Source organism: Somniosus microcephalus, chromosome 23 (genome assembly GCF_052327205.1).
Source record: "Somniosus microcephalus isolate GS21.2 chromosome 23, FLI_Smic_1.0, whole genome shotgun sequence".
Taxonomy (NCBI): Eukaryota; Metazoa; Chordata; class Chondrichthyes; order Squaliformes; family Somniosidae; genus Somniosus; species Somniosus microcephalus.
In genome coordinates, this window is record NC_141009.1 from 65,186,257 (window position 1) to 65,207,127 (window position 20,871).

General features: G+C 50.5%; 1 protein-coding gene across 1 annotated transcript in view; it reads right to left on the minus strand.

Moving 5' to 3' along the window:
• Positions 1 to 724: 724 nt before the first annotated feature.
• Positions 725 to 20,871, minus strand: part of LOC147101922 (sodium-dependent phosphate transport protein 2B-like) — an 80,123-nt gene continuing 59,976 nt past the window's right edge. Inside the window, exons 8-10 of the mRNA XM_085965153.1 lie at positions 14,085 to 14,201; positions 3,139 to 3,263; positions 725 to 1,411 (exon numbers count right to left, since the gene is read on the minus strand). Of these exons, the coding sequence (XP_085821279.1) occupies positions 890 to 1,411; positions 3,139 to 3,263; positions 14,085 to 14,201 (764 nt within the window). The 3' untranslated portion in view covers positions 725 to 889. The remainder of the gene's footprint in view (positions 1,412 to 3,138; positions 3,264 to 14,084; positions 14,202 to 20,871) is intronic.

A 20,871-nucleotide genomic window follows, 5' to 3' on the forward strand; every position in this document is an offset into this window, starting at 1 on the left:
AAGCCATCTTGGCCATGCGGCAGTACTACACGAGCTGGCACTGACTCAAGACCTAATAAAGAGTACTCAACGATATCTACTTGTAAGCCTCTTAATAATACGATATAAGATAATGTTACACCAGGACTGGGAGCAAGTGGTCTTCTCAGGGGCCTTCTTCTAAGAGCCAAAGCCTTGCAAACGTCCAGCAGCGTTCCTTGCACACTTTAACAACTTTTTAAATGTATTGCATCAAGCTACTACTCCAATAAAATGTAAAGAAACCAGCACAAAAGCAAAAAGCAACTTACCTGAAAGTTGCGTGTGTCCCTTTAAGAATTGCTTGTTCGGGGTCTGTCGTACTGCTGCACGCATGTTCTCCCGTGCGTGCTTTGGAGAGGGTGTTAAAAGGAATGGCGAGGTCCAAAATCCCAGAACGTGCATCACCTCAGCATTGCACACCGATTGACATCATGTTCTGGCTCATCTAAACATCTGGAGCGAATGTAGGCAACGGCAGCGCTGCCAACCTGCCCAAAGTGGCGGCCACCGCACTCCGCATCGGAAGTGAACGGAAGCGAGGCGGCTGCCATTTTTTCGTCCAAATCAACCTTAATGGCCGGCGCAAAGAGGTCCAATTTCCCAGCCACACACTTTTACAAAGACTGGTACTCACATTAATACACACACTACTGCTCGTCCCCGACTCTCCTTTTTTAATTTCTTTATTTAAATGTTTGCAGGATTAGGTTGCAGGGTTTTGACGATCCATTCTGTGCACTAGGGAGAGCTGTGCCCACTGGGTATCTGCAGCTCCCTGCACAGCTTACAGATGGAGTAAGCACACACCTTCAGTTAAATGACAACAGATCTCAAAGACAAGTCCGACTGTCGAATGGCCGATGACTCTTCAGAGCTGCTCATTTTCCACGCTCACTTCGTTATCATAGCAGCCGCCCTCCTTTGATGGAGCATGTGTTTGGAGCTGGCCTGTGGTGGGCTCCTGGGAACTGGTGATCGTCCTGCAGCAGTGACAGCAGCGACAGCAGCGGTGGGAACAGCAGGATGTCAGGACTCTGTCCAGTGGGCGGAATGAGTGCATCCAGAGGGGCAGGAAGTCCCAGGAACGCAGTCTCGGGGGGAGACACTGGGGGCGCTTCTTCTGGATGATGTTGATGGTGGTGACGAGGATGAGGATGAGGAGGATGGGCCCGGCGATGGCTCCCAGCACTATCCAACCTGCCATGGACAACCCAAAGAGAGTCCCAGGGATGAGGATAAAACTCAGCAGCAAGTACATGACTGGAAACCAGCGATATCGGGCAGTAATATTTCCAAAAATCTTGGCCAGCGAGATTGGGAATCGCAGACGTGGAATGGCATACCACAAGAGAATCCCAGATAGGTTAAAGAACAGATGGACGAGGGCAACCTGGCAAAGGAGAAGGGTCATCAGTGTCAGGATTGTTCATGACTGGGTATTACGAGCATTAGAAAGGTGAGAAATAGTCATCAGCCTAACAGATCTCTTCCCTCCTCAGCCCATATACCATCTGCTCTGACTGAGGTTTATCCAGCCCATGTACCACACTGAGGAAAAGCTCTACACAAATACGCCCGACTCCCCCTAGAATAAACCAAATTGAGATTCCATATCCTAGACCAGGAGCCCCCAAGCTCTCATCTCATTGGCTGTTTAGCTGGTTACCATGGGAGCCAGATATCAAGTTCAAATGCCTGTTGGCATTGATCTGCATATATCTCAGGCTACTGATATAAACATGTCATAGAGGTTCTGATTTTTGGATTTATCCCCCATTGAGGCAAAGGCACTAAGAGCTGCCCTTTCCAAACCTCCAGGACACATAAATTCAGACGGGACAACCCAATGAGTAAGGAATCTAACTACTAATAGGCTGAGCTCCCTGGGATGGGAGGGCTGGATTTGCCAGGGCCAGTGTTTACAGGTTGGCCATGCGCTATCCCAGACCATGTTCAGTGCCTCTGTCATTCATTTTCCAAATTGGATGGAAGATCATGTCTAAATTCCAGATATGTATTCCTAAGGCACAAAGCTGAGGAACCAGCATGTCCCACACGATGCTCAATAATCTCTACTTGTGCTCGTCCTAACCTCGTGTCCCTAACTGCACATTCACCCACCTCTCTGTCACAGCTTGAGCGGCGCAGCCTCACGCTTGGTCCACATATCCCCAACTTTGTAAGAGGTTTGTATATTTTATAAAGTTCTCTACTTCTCCATTCAGTCTTAATTGAATAACTCACTAACAATTCTCTTATCTCAGTATTTTACAATCCTGGATTATGTCCTCTCTGTCTTCAGGTTTAATCCTGTGACTCTTAGCTCAGAATCTAAAGCCCTATTTTAAAATCATCATCTCACTCTTCACCAAACCCACTGCAAAGTGTTTGTGGAGGGCGAGTGAGAAGGGCATTGGGCTCCGTGTGGTGCCCCCATGCCCCAATAGCTTCAATACCTTCACTATCTCGGCTTTAGGGTGAGGTATGGGATGGCTGCTGGAAACCATGGAAACATGCTCCTTCAGAAGTTAACACCTTCAGGAAAAGAGGGGAGAGGATAAACTGGGAAAGAGGAAAGGACTAATAACTGGATCAACATGTGCCAAAGCATTGGGGAGGGGAGAGGGAGTGTGAGTGTGTGAGTGTGAGTGTGTGAGTGTGAGTGTGAGTGTGAGTGTGTGTGTGAGTGTGTGTGTGTGTGTGTGAGTGTGTGTGTAAGTGTGAGTGTGTGTGTGTGTGAGTGCAAGTGTGAGTGTGTGTGCAAGTGTGTGTGTGAGTGTGAGTGTGAGTGTGTGTGCAAGTGTGTGTGTGAGTGTGTGTGCAAGTGTGTGTGTGTGTGAGTGTGTGTGCAAGTGTGTGTGAGTGTGTGTGCAAGTGTGTGTGAGTGTGAGTGTGTGTGTGAGTGTGAGTGTGAGTGTGAGTGTGTGTGCGAGTGTGTGTGTGTGTGTGTGTGTGCAAGTGTGTGTGTGAGTGTGTGTGAGTGTGAGTGTGTGTGTGTGTGTGAGTGTGTGTGTGAATGTGTGAGTGTGTGTGTGAGTGTGAGAGTGTGCATGTGTGAGTGTGAGTGTGTGTCTGAGTATGTGTGTGTGTGAGAGTGAGAGTGTGAGTGTGCGTTACCTGCACAGCGTGCCCCAGTTGCTCAGCTGGGCTGGCCAGGGCTGCCAGTATTGCTGTGGTTGTTGTGCCAATATTTGACCCCAGGCACAGGGGATATGCCCTCTCCAGACTGATCACCCCGATCCCTGTACAGGTCAAAGGGAAAAGAGCATTAGATCAGCCTTAGACTGAGTAGCCAATCACAGGAGAAGCAGCAACTGTTGACCCTGCAGTGCTGTGTGAGGGGGCGAGGTACAGGTCACAGTCTGTAGCAGTGATCTCCCAGTGACTGTGTGTGGAAGTCCATTCAACACAGAGTGTGTGTTAGTGTAGATCACCCTCTTCCCCATCGAAGCGATTTATAGCTTCAAAAAAACATTTCTCGCCCCACCTTAGGCTTTTAGAAATCACTCCCTCTTCTGCTGCAGCAAGATGCCACATCAATTATCCTTCCCCCATCGCCCCCCCACACCTGGCAGGGGCGTCCTAGTAACACGGTAACCAGCCCCACCGCCTGCACACGATATTTACACACCCCGACCTCAGGAGCTGCCTCCGGGTCAGGTCAGGAAGGCTGGAAGTTCCGTCCACAACATTTATAGTGGCAGAGCGACACCACAGGAATCTCTGGAACTGAACATTGTAACTTGGGATGTGTTCCTGGAGATTTCATCACATGACCTCCTGCCTCCACCCGCCCCGCCATTGGTCGCTCGACACACCTAGCCTCGTGGTGCCCCGCCCCCACTCTCCCGCCATTGGTCGATCGACACACCTAGCCTCGCGGCGCCCCGCCCCCACTCTCCCGCCATTGGTCACTCGACACACCTAGCCTCGCGGTGCCCCGCCCCCACTCTCCCGCCATTGGTCGATCGACACACCTAGCCTCGCGGTGCCCCGCCCCCACTCTCCCGCCATTGGTCACTCGACACACCTAGCCTCGCGGTGCCCCGCCCCCACTCTCCCGCCATTGGTCACTCGACACACCTAGCCTCGCGGTGCCCCGCCCCCACTCTCCCGCCATTGGTCACTCGACACACCTAGCCTCGCGGCGCCCCGCCCCCACTCTCCCGCCATTGGTCACTCGACACACCTAGCCTCGCGGCGCCCCGCCCCCACTCTCCCGCCATTGGTCACTCGACACACCTAGCCTCACGGCGCCCCGCCCCCACTCTCCCGCCATTGGTCGAGCGACACACCTAGCCTCGCGGTGCCCCGCCCCCACTCTCCCGCCATTGGTCACTCGACACACCTAGCCTCGCGGTGCCCCGCCCCCACTCTCCCACCATTGGTCGATCGACACACCTAGCCTCGCGGTGCCCCGCCCCCACTCTCCCGCCATTGGTCGATCGACACACCTAGCTTCGCGGTGCCCCGCCCCCACTCTCCCGCCATTGGTCGATCGACACACCTAGCCTCGCAGTGCCCTGCCCCCACTCTCCCGCCATTGGTCGATCGACACACCTAGCCTCGCGGCGCCCCGCCCCCACTCTCCCGCCATTGGTCGATTGACACACCAAGCCTCGCGGCGCCCCGCCCCCACTCTCCCGCCATTGGTCGATTGACACACCAAGCCTCGCGGCGCCCCGCCCCCACTCTGATTGGAAAGTGAACGGAACCTTCTTCATCTGATTGGATGATTCCTGACTGTCAGTCAAACAGTCTGTTTCCCATCTCCAATAATTTTAGAACCAATAAACAAAAGTGTTTAAAGAAAATCACATTTTTCATTCCTTATTGTCTTCCTGCCCAGTTGTCCACAGTGGTATCCTGGAGATTAATCCTGGGCCCCTGCACCATGTGTGGGGTGATTGGGTGGTGGTTACCAGTGGGCTTCACGCTCATTGGGTGGTCTTCCTCTTTGCACGCTGCTCTGGGTTCTGGACCTGCCTCACCTTTCGAATAGCCCTGCTGCTCCACCCGCCACTCAATCTAATCAGCCAATGGGTCGAACTGGGTGCCCGGGACCATGGTTCAGCAGCAATCAACTGCAAGCTGGCTTATCACCTCTCTCCGACACAAGGTCCAGTGCTGGGGGAAGAGCCTGTGCTGGGGCAGGGCCTGTGTTGGGGGAGGAGCCTGTGCTGGGGGAGGAGCCTGTGTTGGGGGAGGGGCCTGTGATGGGGAGGGGCCAGTGCGGGGGGAGGAGCCTGTGCTGGGGAGGAGCTTGTGCTGGGGCAGGGCCTGTGTTGGGGAGGAACCTGTGCTGGGGGAAGAGCCTGTGTTGGGGGAGGGGCCTGTGTTGGGTAGGGGCCTGTGCTGGGGGAGGAGCCTGTGTTGGGGGAGGAATCTGTGTTGGGGAGGAGCCTGTGCTGGGGGAGTGGCCTGTGCTAGGGGAGGGGCCTGCATTGAGGTGGGGGCCTGTGTTGGGGGAGGGGCCTGCGTTGGGGTGGGGGGGCCTGTGACTGGGGAGGAGCCTGTGCGGGGGGTTGGGGCCTGTGCTGGGGGAGGAGCCTGTGCTAGGGCAGGGCCTGTGTTGGGGGAGGAGCCTGTGCTGGGGGTGGAGCCTGTGTTGGGGAGGGGCCTGTGTTGGGGAGGGGCCTGTGCTGGGAGAGGAGCCTGTGTTGGGGGAGGGGCCTGTGTTGGGGCGGGGCCTGTGCTGGGAGAGGAGCGTGTTGGGGGAGGGATCTGTGTTGGGGAGGAGCCTGTGCTGGGGGAGGGGCCTGTGCTGGGGAGGGGCCTGTGCTGGGGGAGGGGCCTGCATTGGGGTGGGGGCCTGTGTTGGGGGAGGGGCCTGCATTGGGGTGGGGGGGCCTGTGTTGGGGGAGGAGCCTGTGCTGGGGGGTGGAGCCTGTGTTGGGGGAGGGGCCTGTGCTGGGGAGGGGCCTGTGCTGGGGGAGGGGCCTGTGCTGGGGGAGGGGCCTGTGCTGGGGGAGGGGCCTGTGCTGGGGGTGGGGCCTGTGCTGGGGGTGGGGCCTGTGCTGGGGGTGGGGCCTGTGCTGGGGGAGGAGACTGTGCTTGGGGAGGGGCCTGTGCTGGGGGAGGGGGCCTGTACTGGGGGAGGGGCCAGTGCTGGGGGAGGGGCCTGTGCTGGGGAGGGGCCTGTGCTGGGGGAGGGGCCTGCCTTGGGGTGGGGGCCTGTGTTGGGGGAGGGGCCTGCGTTGGGGTGGGGGCCGGTGTTGGGGAGGAGCCTGTGCTGGGGTGGGGCCTATGCTGGGGGAGGAGCCTGTGCTGGGGCAGGGCCTGTTTTGGGGGATGAGCCTGTGCTGGGGAGGAGCCTGTGTTGGGGAGGGGCCTGTGCTGGGGGAGGGGCCTGTGCTGAGGGAGGGATCTGTGTTGGGGAGGAGCCTGTGCTGGGGGAGGGGCCTGTGCTGGGGTGGGGCCTGTGTTGGTGGTGGGGGCCTGTGCTGGGGGAGGGGCCTATGCTGGGGGAGGAGCCTGTGCTGGAGGTGGGGCCTGTGCTGGGGGCAGAGCCTGTGTTGGGGGCAGAGCCTGTGTTGATTGTGGGGGCCTGTGCTGGGGGAGGGGCCTATGCTGGGGGAGGACCCTTTGCTTGGGAAGAGGCCTGTGCTGGGGGAGGGGCCTGTGCTGGGGTGGGGCCTGTGTTGGTGGTGGGGGCCTGTGTTTGGGGAGGAGCCTGTGTTGGTGGTGGGGGCCTGTGCTGAGGGAGGGGCCTATGCTGGGGGAGGAGCCTGGGCTGGGGGTGGGGCCTGTGCTGGGGGAGGAGCCTGTGCTGGGGAGCAACCTGTGCTGGGGCGGGGCCTGTGCTGGAGGCGGGGCCTGTGCTGGGGCAGGGGCCTGTGTTGGGGGCGGGGCCTGTGCTGGGGGTGGGGCCTATGCTGGGGGAGGAGTCTGTGCTGGGCGCGGGGCCTGTGCTGGGGGCGGGGCCTGTATTGGGGCAGAGGCCTGTGTTGGGGAGGAGCCTGTGCTGGGGGAGGAGCCTGTGCTGGGGTGGGGCCTTCTGCTGGGGGCAGGGCCTGTGCTGGGGGCGGGGCCTGTGTTGGGGCAGAGGCCTGTGTTGGGGGAGGAGCCTGTGCTGGGGTAGGAGCCTGTGCTGGGGGAGGAGCCTGTGCTGGGGCAGGGGCCTGTGTTGGGGGCGTGGCCTGTGCTGGGGGAAGAGCCTGTGCTGGGGGCAGGGCCTGTGCTGGGGAGGAGCCTGTGCTGGGGGAGGAGCCAGTGCTAGGGGCAGGGCCTGTGTTGGGGGAGGAGCCTGTGCTGGGGGGGGAGCCTGTGCTGGGGGCGGGGCCTGTGCTGGGGGAGTGTCTTTGCCATGTAAATGAGCTGGTAGCCCTCTGTGCTGGGGAGGAGTAGCGAGGTCATTGGGTGTTGGCCACAGTGACTGAGGAATTACAGCCCCTTCTGCTATGGGAGTCATAGTCAAAGACTGGAATCAATGTCACACTACTAACATGATGTCCACACTGCTGAGTGGGTTTGGATCTGTGTGGGTATTGGGTATGAGGAGCGGGTTTGGATCTGTGTGGGTATTGGGTATGAGGAGCGGGTTTGGATCTATGTGGGTATTGGGTATGAGGAGCGGGTTTGGATCTGTGTGGGTATTGGGTATGAGGAGCGGGTTTGGATCTGTGTGGGTATTGGGTATGAGGAGCAGGTTTGGATCTGTGTGGGTATTGGGTATGAGGAGCAGGTTTGGATCTGTGTGGGTATTGGGTATGAGGAGCAGGTTTGGATCTGTGTGGGTATTGGGTATGAGGAGCAGGTTTGGATCTGTGTGGGTATTGGATTATGAGGAGCAGGTTTGGATCTGTGTGGGTATTGGGTATGAGGAGCAGGTTTGGATCTGTGTGGGTATTGGGTATGAGGAGCAGGTTTGGATCTGTGTGGGTATTGGGTATGAGGAGCAGGTTTGGATCTGTGTGGGTATTGGGTATGAGGAGCAGGTTTGGATCTGTGTGGGTATTGGGTATGAGGAGGAGGTTTGGATCTGTGTGGGTATTGGGTATGAGGAGCAGGTTTGGATCTGTGTGGGTATTGGGTATGAGGAGCAGGTTTGGATCTGTGTGGGTATTGGGTATGAGGAGCGGGTTTGGATCTGTGTGGGTATTGGGTATGAGGAGCAGGTTTGGATCTGTGTGGGTATTGGGTATGAGGAGCAGGTTTGGATCTGTGTGGGTATTGGGTATGAGGAGCAGGTTTGGATCTGTGTGGGTATTGGGTATGAGGAGCAGGTTTGGATCTGTGTGGGTATTGGGTATGAGGAGCGGGTTTGGATCTGTGTGGGTATTGGGTATGAGGAGCGGGTTTGGATCTATGTGGGTATTGGGTATGAGGAGCGGGTTTGGATCTGTGTGGGTATTGGGTATGAGGAGCGGGTTTGGATCTGTGTGGGTATTGGGTATGAGGAGCAGGTTTGGATCTGTGTGGGTATTGGGTATGAGGAGCAGGTTTGGATCTGTGTGGGTATTGGGTATGAGGAGCAGGTTTGGATCTGTGTGGGTATTGGATTATGAGGAGCAGGTTTGGATCTGTGTGGGTATTGGGTATGAGGAGCAGGTTTGGATCTGTGTGGGTATTGGGTATGAGGAGCAGGTTTGGATCTGTGTGGGTATTGGGTATGAGGAGCAGGTTTGGATCTGTGTGGGTATTGGATATGAGGAGCAGGTTTGGATCTGTGTGGGTATTGGGTATGAGGAGCAGGTTTGGATCTGTGTGGGTATTGGGTATGAGGAGCAGGTTTGGATCTGTGTGGGTATTGGGTATGAGGAGCAGGTTTGGATCTGTGTGGGTATTGGGTATGAGGAGCGGGTTTGGATCTGTGTGGGTATTGGGTATGAGGAGCAGGTTTGGATCTGTGTGGGTATTGGGTATGAGGAGCAGGTTTGGATCTGTGTGGGTATTGGGTATGAGGAGCAGGTTTGGATCTGTGTGGGTATTGGGTATGAGGAGCAGGTTTGGATCTGTGTGGGTATTGGGTATGAGGAGCAGGTTTGGATCTGTGTGGGTATTGGGTATGAGGAGCAGGTTTGGATCTGTGTGGGTATTGGATTATGAGGGCTGGATTTTCATTGGGCCATGGAGGCGGGATTGGAGGCGTGTGGGGGGTTAAACTTGCATAAACTGGTGGGCGGGCCCAACCCCGCCTCCATCCCGCCTCCAAGCAATTTAAAATAATTTGTGTCTAGTGGTCCCGTCTCTAAGAGGTGGGATAGGCCGTAAAGGCCCTTAACAAGCACTAAATTGGCTCTATAATGCCATTTTGATATGTCTTTGCGATTTTAACCCTTTTCCCACGTGAAACACGCCTGTTCTGAAACACGACGGTGTAATCTGGCGGTAACACAAATGGATTGCTGACTATCAGCTGCAGCTCAACCATTAAAGAGGAGATTTGATCAGTCATCATTTGCCGGTGGCAGGACTTTGTTGTTTCAGGTCTGGGGGAACTTTTAGAAGGCACAACCACAGCTGTGGAAGTTTGGAGCCTGACACCCATCTCCAGTGTGACCTCCTGGGAAACCCCTCTCGCCACCTTGACTGAGCGCTTCCTCAACTGAGGCATACCTTCTGGACATTAGATGAGGACGAAGACCAGCTGCGGCACCAGCAGAACCAGGAACAACAGCAGCACCAACAGCAGCAGCAACAACAGGAGGGCCAAGCTGCTGCTCACCCACCTGAAGCTGCACAGACCAGAAGGGGCCAGCGCATGGAAGCCCGTCGGTGCAGGAGATACCCCCAAACAGGGTCTACAGACACAGGGTCAGCTACCTCAACATGTCTGAGCAGCAGTGCCAAAGGTGGCTTCGACTTTCGCGAGAGGTAGTGGGTGACATCTGCGCAATGCTGCAACAAGACCTGCAGCCCAGAGGACCAGGTGGACAACACTTACCAGTGGCCGTCAAAGTCACCACCGCACTCAACTTTTTTGCCTCAGGTTCCTTCCAGGGATCAGCAGCAGACATCAGCGGCATCTCCCAGGCGGCCGCACACAAATGCATTACGCAGGTAACGATGCCATCTTCGCCATTGCGCACAATCACATCCATTTCACCAAGGATCGAGCAAGTGTCACGGCGCGTGCGGTTGGATTTGCTAATCTGGCAGGCTTTCCAAGGGTGCAGGGCGTCGTTGACTGCACACATGTGGCCCTTAAGGCACCCCATCGCAATCCAGGTATTTTTGTCAACCGCAAGGGCTTCCACTCCCTCAACATTCAGCTGGTGTGTGACCACAGGAAGGAAATTTTGCATGTTTGTGCCATGTACCCTGGCAGTTGCCATGACTCCTTCATACTGCATCAGTCTAGTGTGCCTCCGCTAGTCAGTCCACCAGACCAACTTAATGGATGGCTACTTGGAGACAAGGGCTATCCCCTGAGGACGTGGCTAATGACGCCGTTGAGGAGGCCATCCAACGAAGCTGAGGAGAGCTACAACTCCAGCCACATGTCCACAAGAACCACAATCGAGCAAACCATCGGTTTGCTGAAGATGTGCTTCAGATGCCTGGATAGATCAGGTAGAGCCCTGCAGTACTCAGCAGTCAGGGTCTCCAGAATCGTCGTGGTTTGCTGTGCACTTCACAACATGGCACAGCATCGTGGCTTGCAGATTCCTGAGGACCAAGTGGCTCCTCACATATCCTCCTCAGATGAGGAGGAGGAGAGCGAAAATGAACATCTTGCAGAGGCCCATCAACCAGCGGCAGCAGTACGTGAGAACATTGCTGCCCGGGTTGCAAGGAACGCACTCATCTTGGCCAGATTTGCTTAGTCTAGCCACTCAAGCACTTTTGCTTCGCAGCTTCTTACCTGAGCATCGACAATGGCCAAGAACCAGCTGATTCCTCGCAATTTGACCATCATACTGACAATTGCAAGTAATCCTAAGCCCTCAATGTGGAAGTCCCATTCGCGAAATGACACACGCCACAACTACAGCAGTAGCCATCAGATTTTTTATTTACATTATTCATTTGATGGCTTTTCCACATAAAATATCAAATTTCACCCAAGTGATTACCCTTGTGACTATTTGTGCAGTATGTTTCTCTTACGCGTGCTCCTACGTGGTGCTTCCCCTGTGGCTTCAGCAGATGTGGAGGCCCCTTGCTCACTTTCCTGCTGCTCCTGTCTTGACACCTTTGGCGGGTGTCCTCTGGGGTGGCGAACCTGTTAGGGCTCGTCAACAGTCTGCTGCTCCTGCGGCTGTGCAGGAGTTGAGACGCCAATCTCAGTTGGGTGTGGACTCTGGTGGGGCTCTGACCGAGGGCTCTGCAGTGGCATGGAAGTGTGAGCGCTTGGAGAGGAGCCCCCACTTCCTTGATGTCTGCCACCAACTTCCCTCTCATGGGTCAGGTCCCCCTCAATGCTTGCAAGTGGCTTGAGAGCACCTTGCTGCACATCAGGGGGGCCATGGGGACCCGTATCTGCACTGGCAGTCCTACTCAGAAGGACTTCCATGAAGGTTTGGTTTCTCTGTTCAATAGATGACCATCGCTCCTCCAGAGATGTCATTCTATTCTGAACACTCACCATGTTTTCTGCACTCTGGTGGCTTATCACCTCCATGGAGGTTGCCATCCTTTCCATGGTGATGCGTTCATGCACCAATGACTCCACAAAGGCTCTGCTCATGTTCGCTATGGACTCCTCCATTTGTTCCACACTCGCAGCGACCCTGGAGACAAAACCTGCCAGAGATTCCTGCATCTGTTCCTGGAGTTCCAGCACCGCTGATCTTGTGGATGGACCCAGAGGCAGAGGGTCGACATGCAGCTGAGCTGAGCTGGCAGAGTCCTGCGCCCACCGATTAGGACTCTCCACTGCTGTCCCTGTCGCCACAATCTGCTGATGCTCACTTGTGAGCTGTGATAAACCAGGTGACAACACTACTCTATGTCCTGAAGGTCCCACCGAGGTGTGAGTGTCTGCGCTGGTGCTGGGTGCGCTGAATTCTGCTGATGCTGCGCCATCAGAGGTTGCAGCTTCCTCTGAGGAGTCTTGATGTTCAGGCTCTTCCTCCTGGCTAGTGGGGACGGGTGCTTATGATGGTCCTGTGGGGGAGTAAAGGAAAGAGTCAGAGAAGCTTCAGAATCATTATCAGCGACTCATGCAATGTCAATGAGAGAGATGGAAAGCTATTTTGTCACCAGCTTGCTGTGATGCACCCTTCTGTCCATCCCCCACTTGTGCATCTTCCTCCACTCCTACGATCTCCAGGACCACCTCCTCCCAGGGGGTGAGGTGGGCTAGTGAGGGTGGCCCTCCTTCTGTCCTTGCTCTTTCTCACTTATTGTGAGCTCTCTTTTCCTGCAATGATGGAGACAAGTGGAGGTTGAGTGAGAATGAAGGAGTGAGTGTAGAGATTCCATAGCATAGATACTTAGAAGGAGACAAAGATGGAGTGAGGTGGCAAGACCAAGGGCCCTCCCTGTGTGTTGTCAGTTGTTTTCATAGCATCACAGTGATAGGGAGTGTGAGGGCTGCATAGTCGAATAGTTCGGTGAATGTGACCATAGAGAGAGAGGGAATGGCTAAGGGTGCATGGATGTCAGTGTCAAGTGGGATGTGCAGGAAGAGGTTGCTAAAGCTGAGTGCTGGTGAGGAGAGGCAATGGAGATCAGATTGAGGGTGGTGGGAAATTCATACTCACTTTTCCGGTGCGCTGAAGGTCATGAAATCTCTTCCTGCACTGAATCCAGGTTCTGTGGGTTACCGATAAGGAGTTGACCTCCTCTGTCACTTGCAGCCACACAGCCTTGGTCTGCTGGGGAGGCTTCTTCCTCCCTGATGAAGGGAAGAGCACCTCCTTATGAGCTCCTGCTCCCTCCACTAAAGCCTGCAGGGCAACGTCATCAAATCTTGGAGCAGACTTAGGTCTTTCACTGGCCATTCTGCCTCCAGGTCCCTGTAGCAGCAAAGGCCAAAAGGTTGGCAGTCTGCAGAAGAAGCAAGGCTTGTTGCAGACCTTAAATGCAGCAGCAATGATGACATCATCAGAGGCGACTTTCAGACTGGAAAAACTCATTGGCCATGGGTTCCCACACGCTGGAACTCAATTGGACAATTAAGTTAAATTCGCATCAATCTCCCACATTGATTTAGATTCGGGTGGATAACACGAAATGCGGATTACACCACCCCAACCCGCCCCTGATTAAAATCCAGCCCGAAGAGCGGGTTTGAATCTGTGTGGGTATTGGGTATGAGGAGCAGGTTTGGATCTGTGTGGGTATTGGGTATGAGGAGCAGGTTTGGATCTGTGTGGGTATTGGGTATGAGGAGCAGGTTTGGATCTGTGTGGGTATTGGGTATGAGGAGCAGGTTTGGATCTGTGTGGGTATTGGGTATGAGGAGCGGGTTTGGATCTGTGTGGGTATTGGGTATGAGGAGCAGGTTTGGATATTGTGGGTATTGGGTATGAGGAGCAGGTTTGGATCTGTGTGGGTATTGGGTATGAGGAGCAGGTTTGGATCTGTGTGGGTATTGGGTATGAGGAGCAGGTTTGGATCTGTGTGGGTATTGGGTATGAGGAGCGGGTTTGGATCTGTGCGGGTATTGGGTATGAGGAGCAGGTTTGGATCTGTGTGGGTATTGGGTATGAGGTGCAGGTTTGGATCTGTGTGGGTATTGGGTATGAGGAGCGGGTTTGGATCTGTGTGGGTATTGGGTATGAGGAGCAGGTTTGAATCTGTGTGGGTATTGGGTATGAGGAGCAGGTTTGGATCTGTGTGGGTATTGGGTATGAGGAGCGGGTTTGGATATTGTGGGTATTGGGTATGAGGAGCAGGTTTGCATCTGTGTGGGTATTGGGTATGAGGAGCGGGTTTGGATCTGTGTGGGTATTGGGTATGAGGAGCGGGTTTGGATCTGTGTGGGTATTGGGTATGAGGAGCGGGTTTGGATCTGTGTGGGTATTGGGTATGAGGAGCGGGTTTGGATCTGTGTGGGTATTGGGTATGAGGAGCGGGTTTGGATCTGTGTGGGTATTGGGTATGAGGAGCGGGTTTGGATCTGTGTGGGTATTGGGTATGAGGAGCAGGGCACCAGGAGAGCTTCTTCTTACCTATGAGTGGAATGATGGCAGATGTGAAGACCGAGCTGCTCTGAACAATGAAAGTCACGATGGCGCCGACCAAAATTGCCAAATAGCCGTTTACCCAACCAAAGGGATAGGGGAAATCTGTAAGCAAACACAAAGAGAGTCAAAGTGAGCACCATAAACTGGGCACAGAGCGTATGGGCACAGTGCACAGCAAGATGGAAAACACGCCCGCCACATTGTACCCAGCACTCCCCAAAGATGCACATCCAAGCCACAAGCATGAGCTCTACAGTGACTCTGTGAGCATTATACTGACTCTGTGAGCATTATACTGACCCTGTGAGCATTACACTGACCCTGTGAGCATTATACTGAATGTGTGAGCATTATACTGACTGTGAGCATTATACCGACTGTGAGCATTATACTGACACTATGAGCATTATACTGCCTCTGTGAGCATTATACTGAAACTGTGAGCATTATACTGACCCTGTGAGCATTATACTGACTGTGTGAGCATTATACTGACTGTGTGAGCATTATACTGACTGTGAGCATTATACTGACTGTGAGCATTATACTGACACTATGAGCATTATACTGCCTCTGTGAGCATTATACTGAAACTGTGAGCATTATACTGACCCTGTGAGCATTATACTGACTGTGAGCATTATACTGACCCTGTGAGCATTATACTGACTCTGTGAGCATTATACTGACCCTGTGAGCATTATACTGACCCTGTGAGCATTATACTGATTCTGTGAGCATTATACTGACCCTGTGAGCATTATACTGATTGTGTGAGCATTATACTGAATGTGTGAGCATTATACTGACTGTGTGAGCATTATACTGACTGTGTGAGCATTATACTGACTGTGAGCATTATACTGAAACTGTGAGCATTATACTGACCCTGTGAGCATTATACTGACCCTGTGAGCATTATACTGATTCTGTGAGCATTATACTGACCCTGTGAGCATTATACTGAATGTGTGAGCATTATACTGAATGTGTGAGCATTATACTGACTGTGTGAGCATTATACTGACCCTGTGAGCATTATACTGACTGTGAGCATTATACTGACCCTGTGAGCATTATACTGACTCTGTGAGCAATATACTGACTCTGTGAGCATTATACTGACCCTGTGAGCATTATACTGATTCTGTGAGCATTATACTGACACTGTGAGCATTATACTGATTCTGCGAGCATTATACTGACCCTGTGAGCATTATACTGACCCTGTGAGCATTATACTGACTCTGTGAGCATTATGCTGACTCTGTGAGCATTATACTGACTCTGTGAGCATTATACTGACCCTGTGAGCATTATACTGACTCTGTGAGCATTATACTGACCCTATGAGCATTATAATGACTCTGTGAGCATTATACTGACTCTGTGAGCATTATACTGAATCTGTGAGCATTATACTGACCCTGTGAACATTATACTGACACTGTGAGCATTATACTGACCCTGTGAGCATTATACTGAATGTGTGAGCATTGACTCTGTGAGCATTATACTGACTCTGTGAGCATTATACTGACTCTGTGAGCATTATACTGACTCTGTGAGCATTATACTGACTCTGTGAGCATTATACTGATACTGTGAGCATTATACTGACTCTGTGAGCATTATACTGACTCTGTGAGCATTATACTGACTGTGAGCACTATACTGACTCTGTGAGCATTATACTGACTCTGTGAGCATTGTATTGACTCTGTCAGCATTATACTGACCCTGTGAGCATTATACTGACTCTGTGAGCATTATACTGAATCTGTGAGCATTATACTGACTCTGTGAGCATTATACTGACTCTGTAAGCATTATACTGACTCTGTGAGCATTATACTGAATCTGTGAGCATTATACTGACTCTGTGAGCATTGTATTGACTCTGTGAGCATTATACTGACTCTGTGAGCATTATACTGACTGTGAGCACTATACTGACTCTGTGAGCATTATACTGACTCTGTGAGCATTGTATTGACTGTCAGCATTATACTGACCCTGTGAGCATTATACTGAAACTGTGAGCATGATACTGACTCTGTGAGCATTATACTGACCCTGTGAGCATTATACTGACCCTGTGAGCATTATACTGACTCTGTGAGCATTATACTGACTCTGTGAGCATTATACTGACCCTGTGAGCATTATACTGACCCTGTGAGCATTATACTGATTCTGTGAGCATTATACTGACACTGTGAGCATTATACTGACTCTGCGAGCATTATACTGACCCTGTCAGCATTATACTGACTCTGTGAGCATTATACTGAATCTGTGAGCATTATACTGACCCTGTGAACATTATGCTGACTCTGTGAGCATTATACTGACTCTGTGAGCATTGACTCTGTGAGCATTATACTGACTCTGTGAGCATTATACTGACTCTGTGAGCATTATACTGACTCTGTGAGCATTATACTGACACTGTGAGCATTATACTGACTCTGTGAGCATTATACTGACTCTGTGAGCATTATACTGACTGTGAGCACTATACTGACTCTGTGAGCATTATACTGACTCTGTGAGCATTGTATTGACTCTGTCAGCATTATACTGACCCTGTGAGCATTATACTGACTCTGTGAGCATTATACTGAATCTGTGAGCATTATACTGACTCTGTGAGCATTATACTGACTCTGTAAGCATTATACTGACTCTGTGAGCATTATACTGAATCTGTGAGCATTATACTGACTCTGTGAGCATTGTATTGACTCTGTGAGCATTATACTGACTCTGTCAGCATTATACTGACCCTGTAAGCATTATACTGACTGTGAGCATTATACTGACTCTGTGAGCATTATACTGAATCTGTGAGCATTATACTGACTCTGTGAGCATTATACCGACTCTGTGAGCATTATACTGACTCTGTGAGCATTATACTGACACTGTGAGCATTATACTGACTCTGTGAGCATTATACTGACTCTGTGAGCATTATACTGACTGTGAGCACTATACTGACTCTGTGAGCATTATACTGACTCTGTGAGCATTGTATTGACTGTCAGCATTATACTGACCCTGTGAGCATTATACTGAAACTGTGAGCATGATACTGACTCTGTGAGCATTATACTGACCCTGTGAGCATTATACTGACCCTGTGAGCATTATACTGACTCTGTGAGCATTATACTGACTCTGTGAGCATTATACTGACCCTGTGAGCATTATACTGACCCTGTGAGCATTATACTGATTCTGTGAGCATTATACTGACACTGTGAGCATTATACTGACTCTGCGAGCATTATACTGACCCTGTCAGCATTATACTGACTCTGTGAGCATTATACTGACTCTGTGAGCATTATACTGACTCTGTGAGCATTATACTGACCCTGTGAGCATTTTACTGACTCTGTGAGCATTATACTGACCCTATGAGCATTATACTGAATCTGTGAGCATGATACTGACCCTGTGAACATTATACTGACACTGTGAGCATTATACTGACCCTGTGAACATTGTACTGAATGTGTGAGCATTATACTGACTCTGTGAGCATTATACTGACTCTGTGAGCATTATACTGACTCTGTGAGCATTATACTGACTCTGTGAGCATTATACTGACTCTTTCAGCATTATACTGACCCTGTGAGCATTATACTGACTCTGTGAGCATTATACTGAATCTGTGAGCATTATACTGACTCTGTGAGCATTATACTGACCCTGTGAACATTATACTGACACTGTGAGCATTATACTGACCCTGTGAGCATTATACTGAATGTGTGAGCATTATACTGACTCTGTGAGCATTATACTGACTCTGTGAGCATTGACTCTGTGAGCATTATCCTGACTCTGTAAGCATTATACTGACTCTGTGAGCATTATACTGACTCTGTGAGCATTATACTGACTCTGTGAGCATTATACTGACACTGTGAGCATTATACTGCCTCTGTGAGCATTATACTGACTCTGTGAGCATTATACTGACTGTGAGCACTATACTGACTCTGTGAGCATGATACTGACTTAGTCAGCATTATACTGACTCTGTGAGCATTATACTGACTCTGTGAGCATTATACTGAATCTGTGAGCATTTTACTGACTCTGTGAGCATTGTATTGACTCTGTGAGCATTATACTGACTCTGTGAGCATTATACTGACTCTGTCAGCATTATACTGACCCTGTAAGCATTATACTGACTCTGTGAGCATTATACTGACTCTGTGAGCATTATACTGAGTCTGTGAGCATTATACTGACACTGTGAGCATTATACTGACTCTGTGAGCATTATACTGACTCTGTGAGCATTATACTGACACTGTGAGCATTATACTGACTCTGTGAGCATTATATTGACTCTGTGAGCATTATACTGACTGTGAGCACTATACTGACTCTGTGAGCATTATACTGACTCTGTGAGCATTGTATTGACTGTGAGCATTATACTGACCCTGTGAGCATTATACTGACTCTGTGAGCATTATACTGACCCTGTGAGCATTATACTGACTCTGTGAGCATTATACTGACCCTGTGAGCATTATACTGACTGTGAGCATTATACTGACCCTGTGAGCATTATACTGACTCTGTGAGCATTATACTGACCCTGTGAGCATTATACTGACCCTGTGAGCATTATACTGATTCTGTGAGCATTATACTGACACTGTGAGCATTATACTGACTCTGCGAGCATTATACTGACCCTGTGAGCATTATACTGACTCTGTGAGCATTATACTGACTCTGTGAGCATTATACTGACTCTGTGAGCATTATACTGACCCTGTGAGCATTATACTGACTCTGTGAGCATTATACTGACCCTATGAGCATTATACTGACTCTGTGAGCATTATCCTGACTCTGTGAGCATTATACTGAATCTGTGAGCATTATACTGACCCTGTGAACATTATACTGACACTGTGAGCATTATACTGACCCTGTGAGCATTATACTGAATGTGTGAGCATTATACTGACTCTGTGAGCATTATACTGACTCTGTGAGCATTGACTCTGTGAGCATTATACTGACTCTGTGAGCATTATACTGACTCTGTGAGCATTATACTGACTTAGTCAGCATTATACTGAATCTGTGAGCATTATACTGACACTGTGAGCATTATACTGACTCTGTGAGCATTATACTGACTCTGTGGGCATTATACTGACTCTGTGGGCATTATACTGACAGTGTGAGCATTATACTGACTCTGTGAGCATTATACTGACTCTGTGAGCATTATACTGACTGTGAGCACTATACTGACTCTGTGAGCATTATACTGACTGTGTGAGCATTGTATTGACTCTGTCAGCATTATACTGACTGTAAGCATTATACTGACTCTGTGAGCATTATACTGACTCTGTGAGCATTATACTGACCCTGTGAGCATTTTACTGACTCTGTGAGCATTATACTGACTCTGTGAGCATTATACTGACCCTATGAGCATTATACAGACTCTGTGAGCATTATACTGACTCTATGAGCATTATACTGAATCTGTGAGCATTATACTGACCCTGTGAACATTATACTGACACTGTGAGCATTATACTGACCCTGTGAACATTATACTGAATGTGTGAGCATTATACTGACTCTGTGAGCATTATACTGACTCTGTGAGCATTGACTCTGTGAGCATTATACTGACTCTGTGAGCATTATACTGACTCTGTGAGCATTATACTGACACTGTGAGCATTATACTGACTCTGTCAGCATTATACTGACCCTGTGAGCATTATACTGACTCTGTGAGCATTATGCTGAATCTGTGAGCATTATACTGACTCTGTGAGCATTATACTGACCCTGTGAACATTATACTGACACTGTGAGCATTATACTGACCCTGTGAGCATTATACTGAATGTGTGAGCATTATACTGACTCTGTGAGCATTATACTGACTCTGTGAGCATTATACTGACTCTGTGAGCATTATACTGACTCTGTGAGCATTATACTGAGTCTGTGAGCATTATACTGACACTGTGAGCATTATACTGACACTGTGAGGATTATACTGCCTCTGTGAGCATTATACAGACTCTGTGAGCATTATACTGACTGTGAGCACTATACTGACTCTGTGAGCATGATACTGACTCTGTCAGCATTATACTGACCCTGTAAGCATTATACTGACTCTGTGAGCATTATACTGACTCTGTGAGCATTATACTGAATCTGTGAGCATTATACTGACACTGTGAGCATTATACTGACTCTGTGAGCATTATACTGACTCTGTGAGCATTATACTGACACTGTGAGCATTATACTGACTCTGTGAGCATTATATTGACTCTGTGAGCATTATACTGACTGTGAGCACTATACTGACTCTGTGAGCATTATACTGACTCTGTGAGCATTGTATTGACTCTGTCAGCATTATACTGACCCTGTGAGCATTATACTGAAACTGTGAGCATTATACTGACTCTGTGAGCATTATACTGACCCTGTGAGCATTATACTGACTGTGAGCATTATACTGACCCTGTGAGCATTATACTGACTCTGTGAGCATTATACTGACCCTGTGAGCATTATACTGACCCTGTGAGCATTATACTGATTCTGTGAGCATTATACTGACACTGTGAGCATTATACTGACTCTGCGAGCATTATACTGACCCTGTGAGCATTATACTGACTCTGTGAGCATTATACTGACTCTGTGAGCATTATACTGACTCTGTGAGCATTATACTGACCCT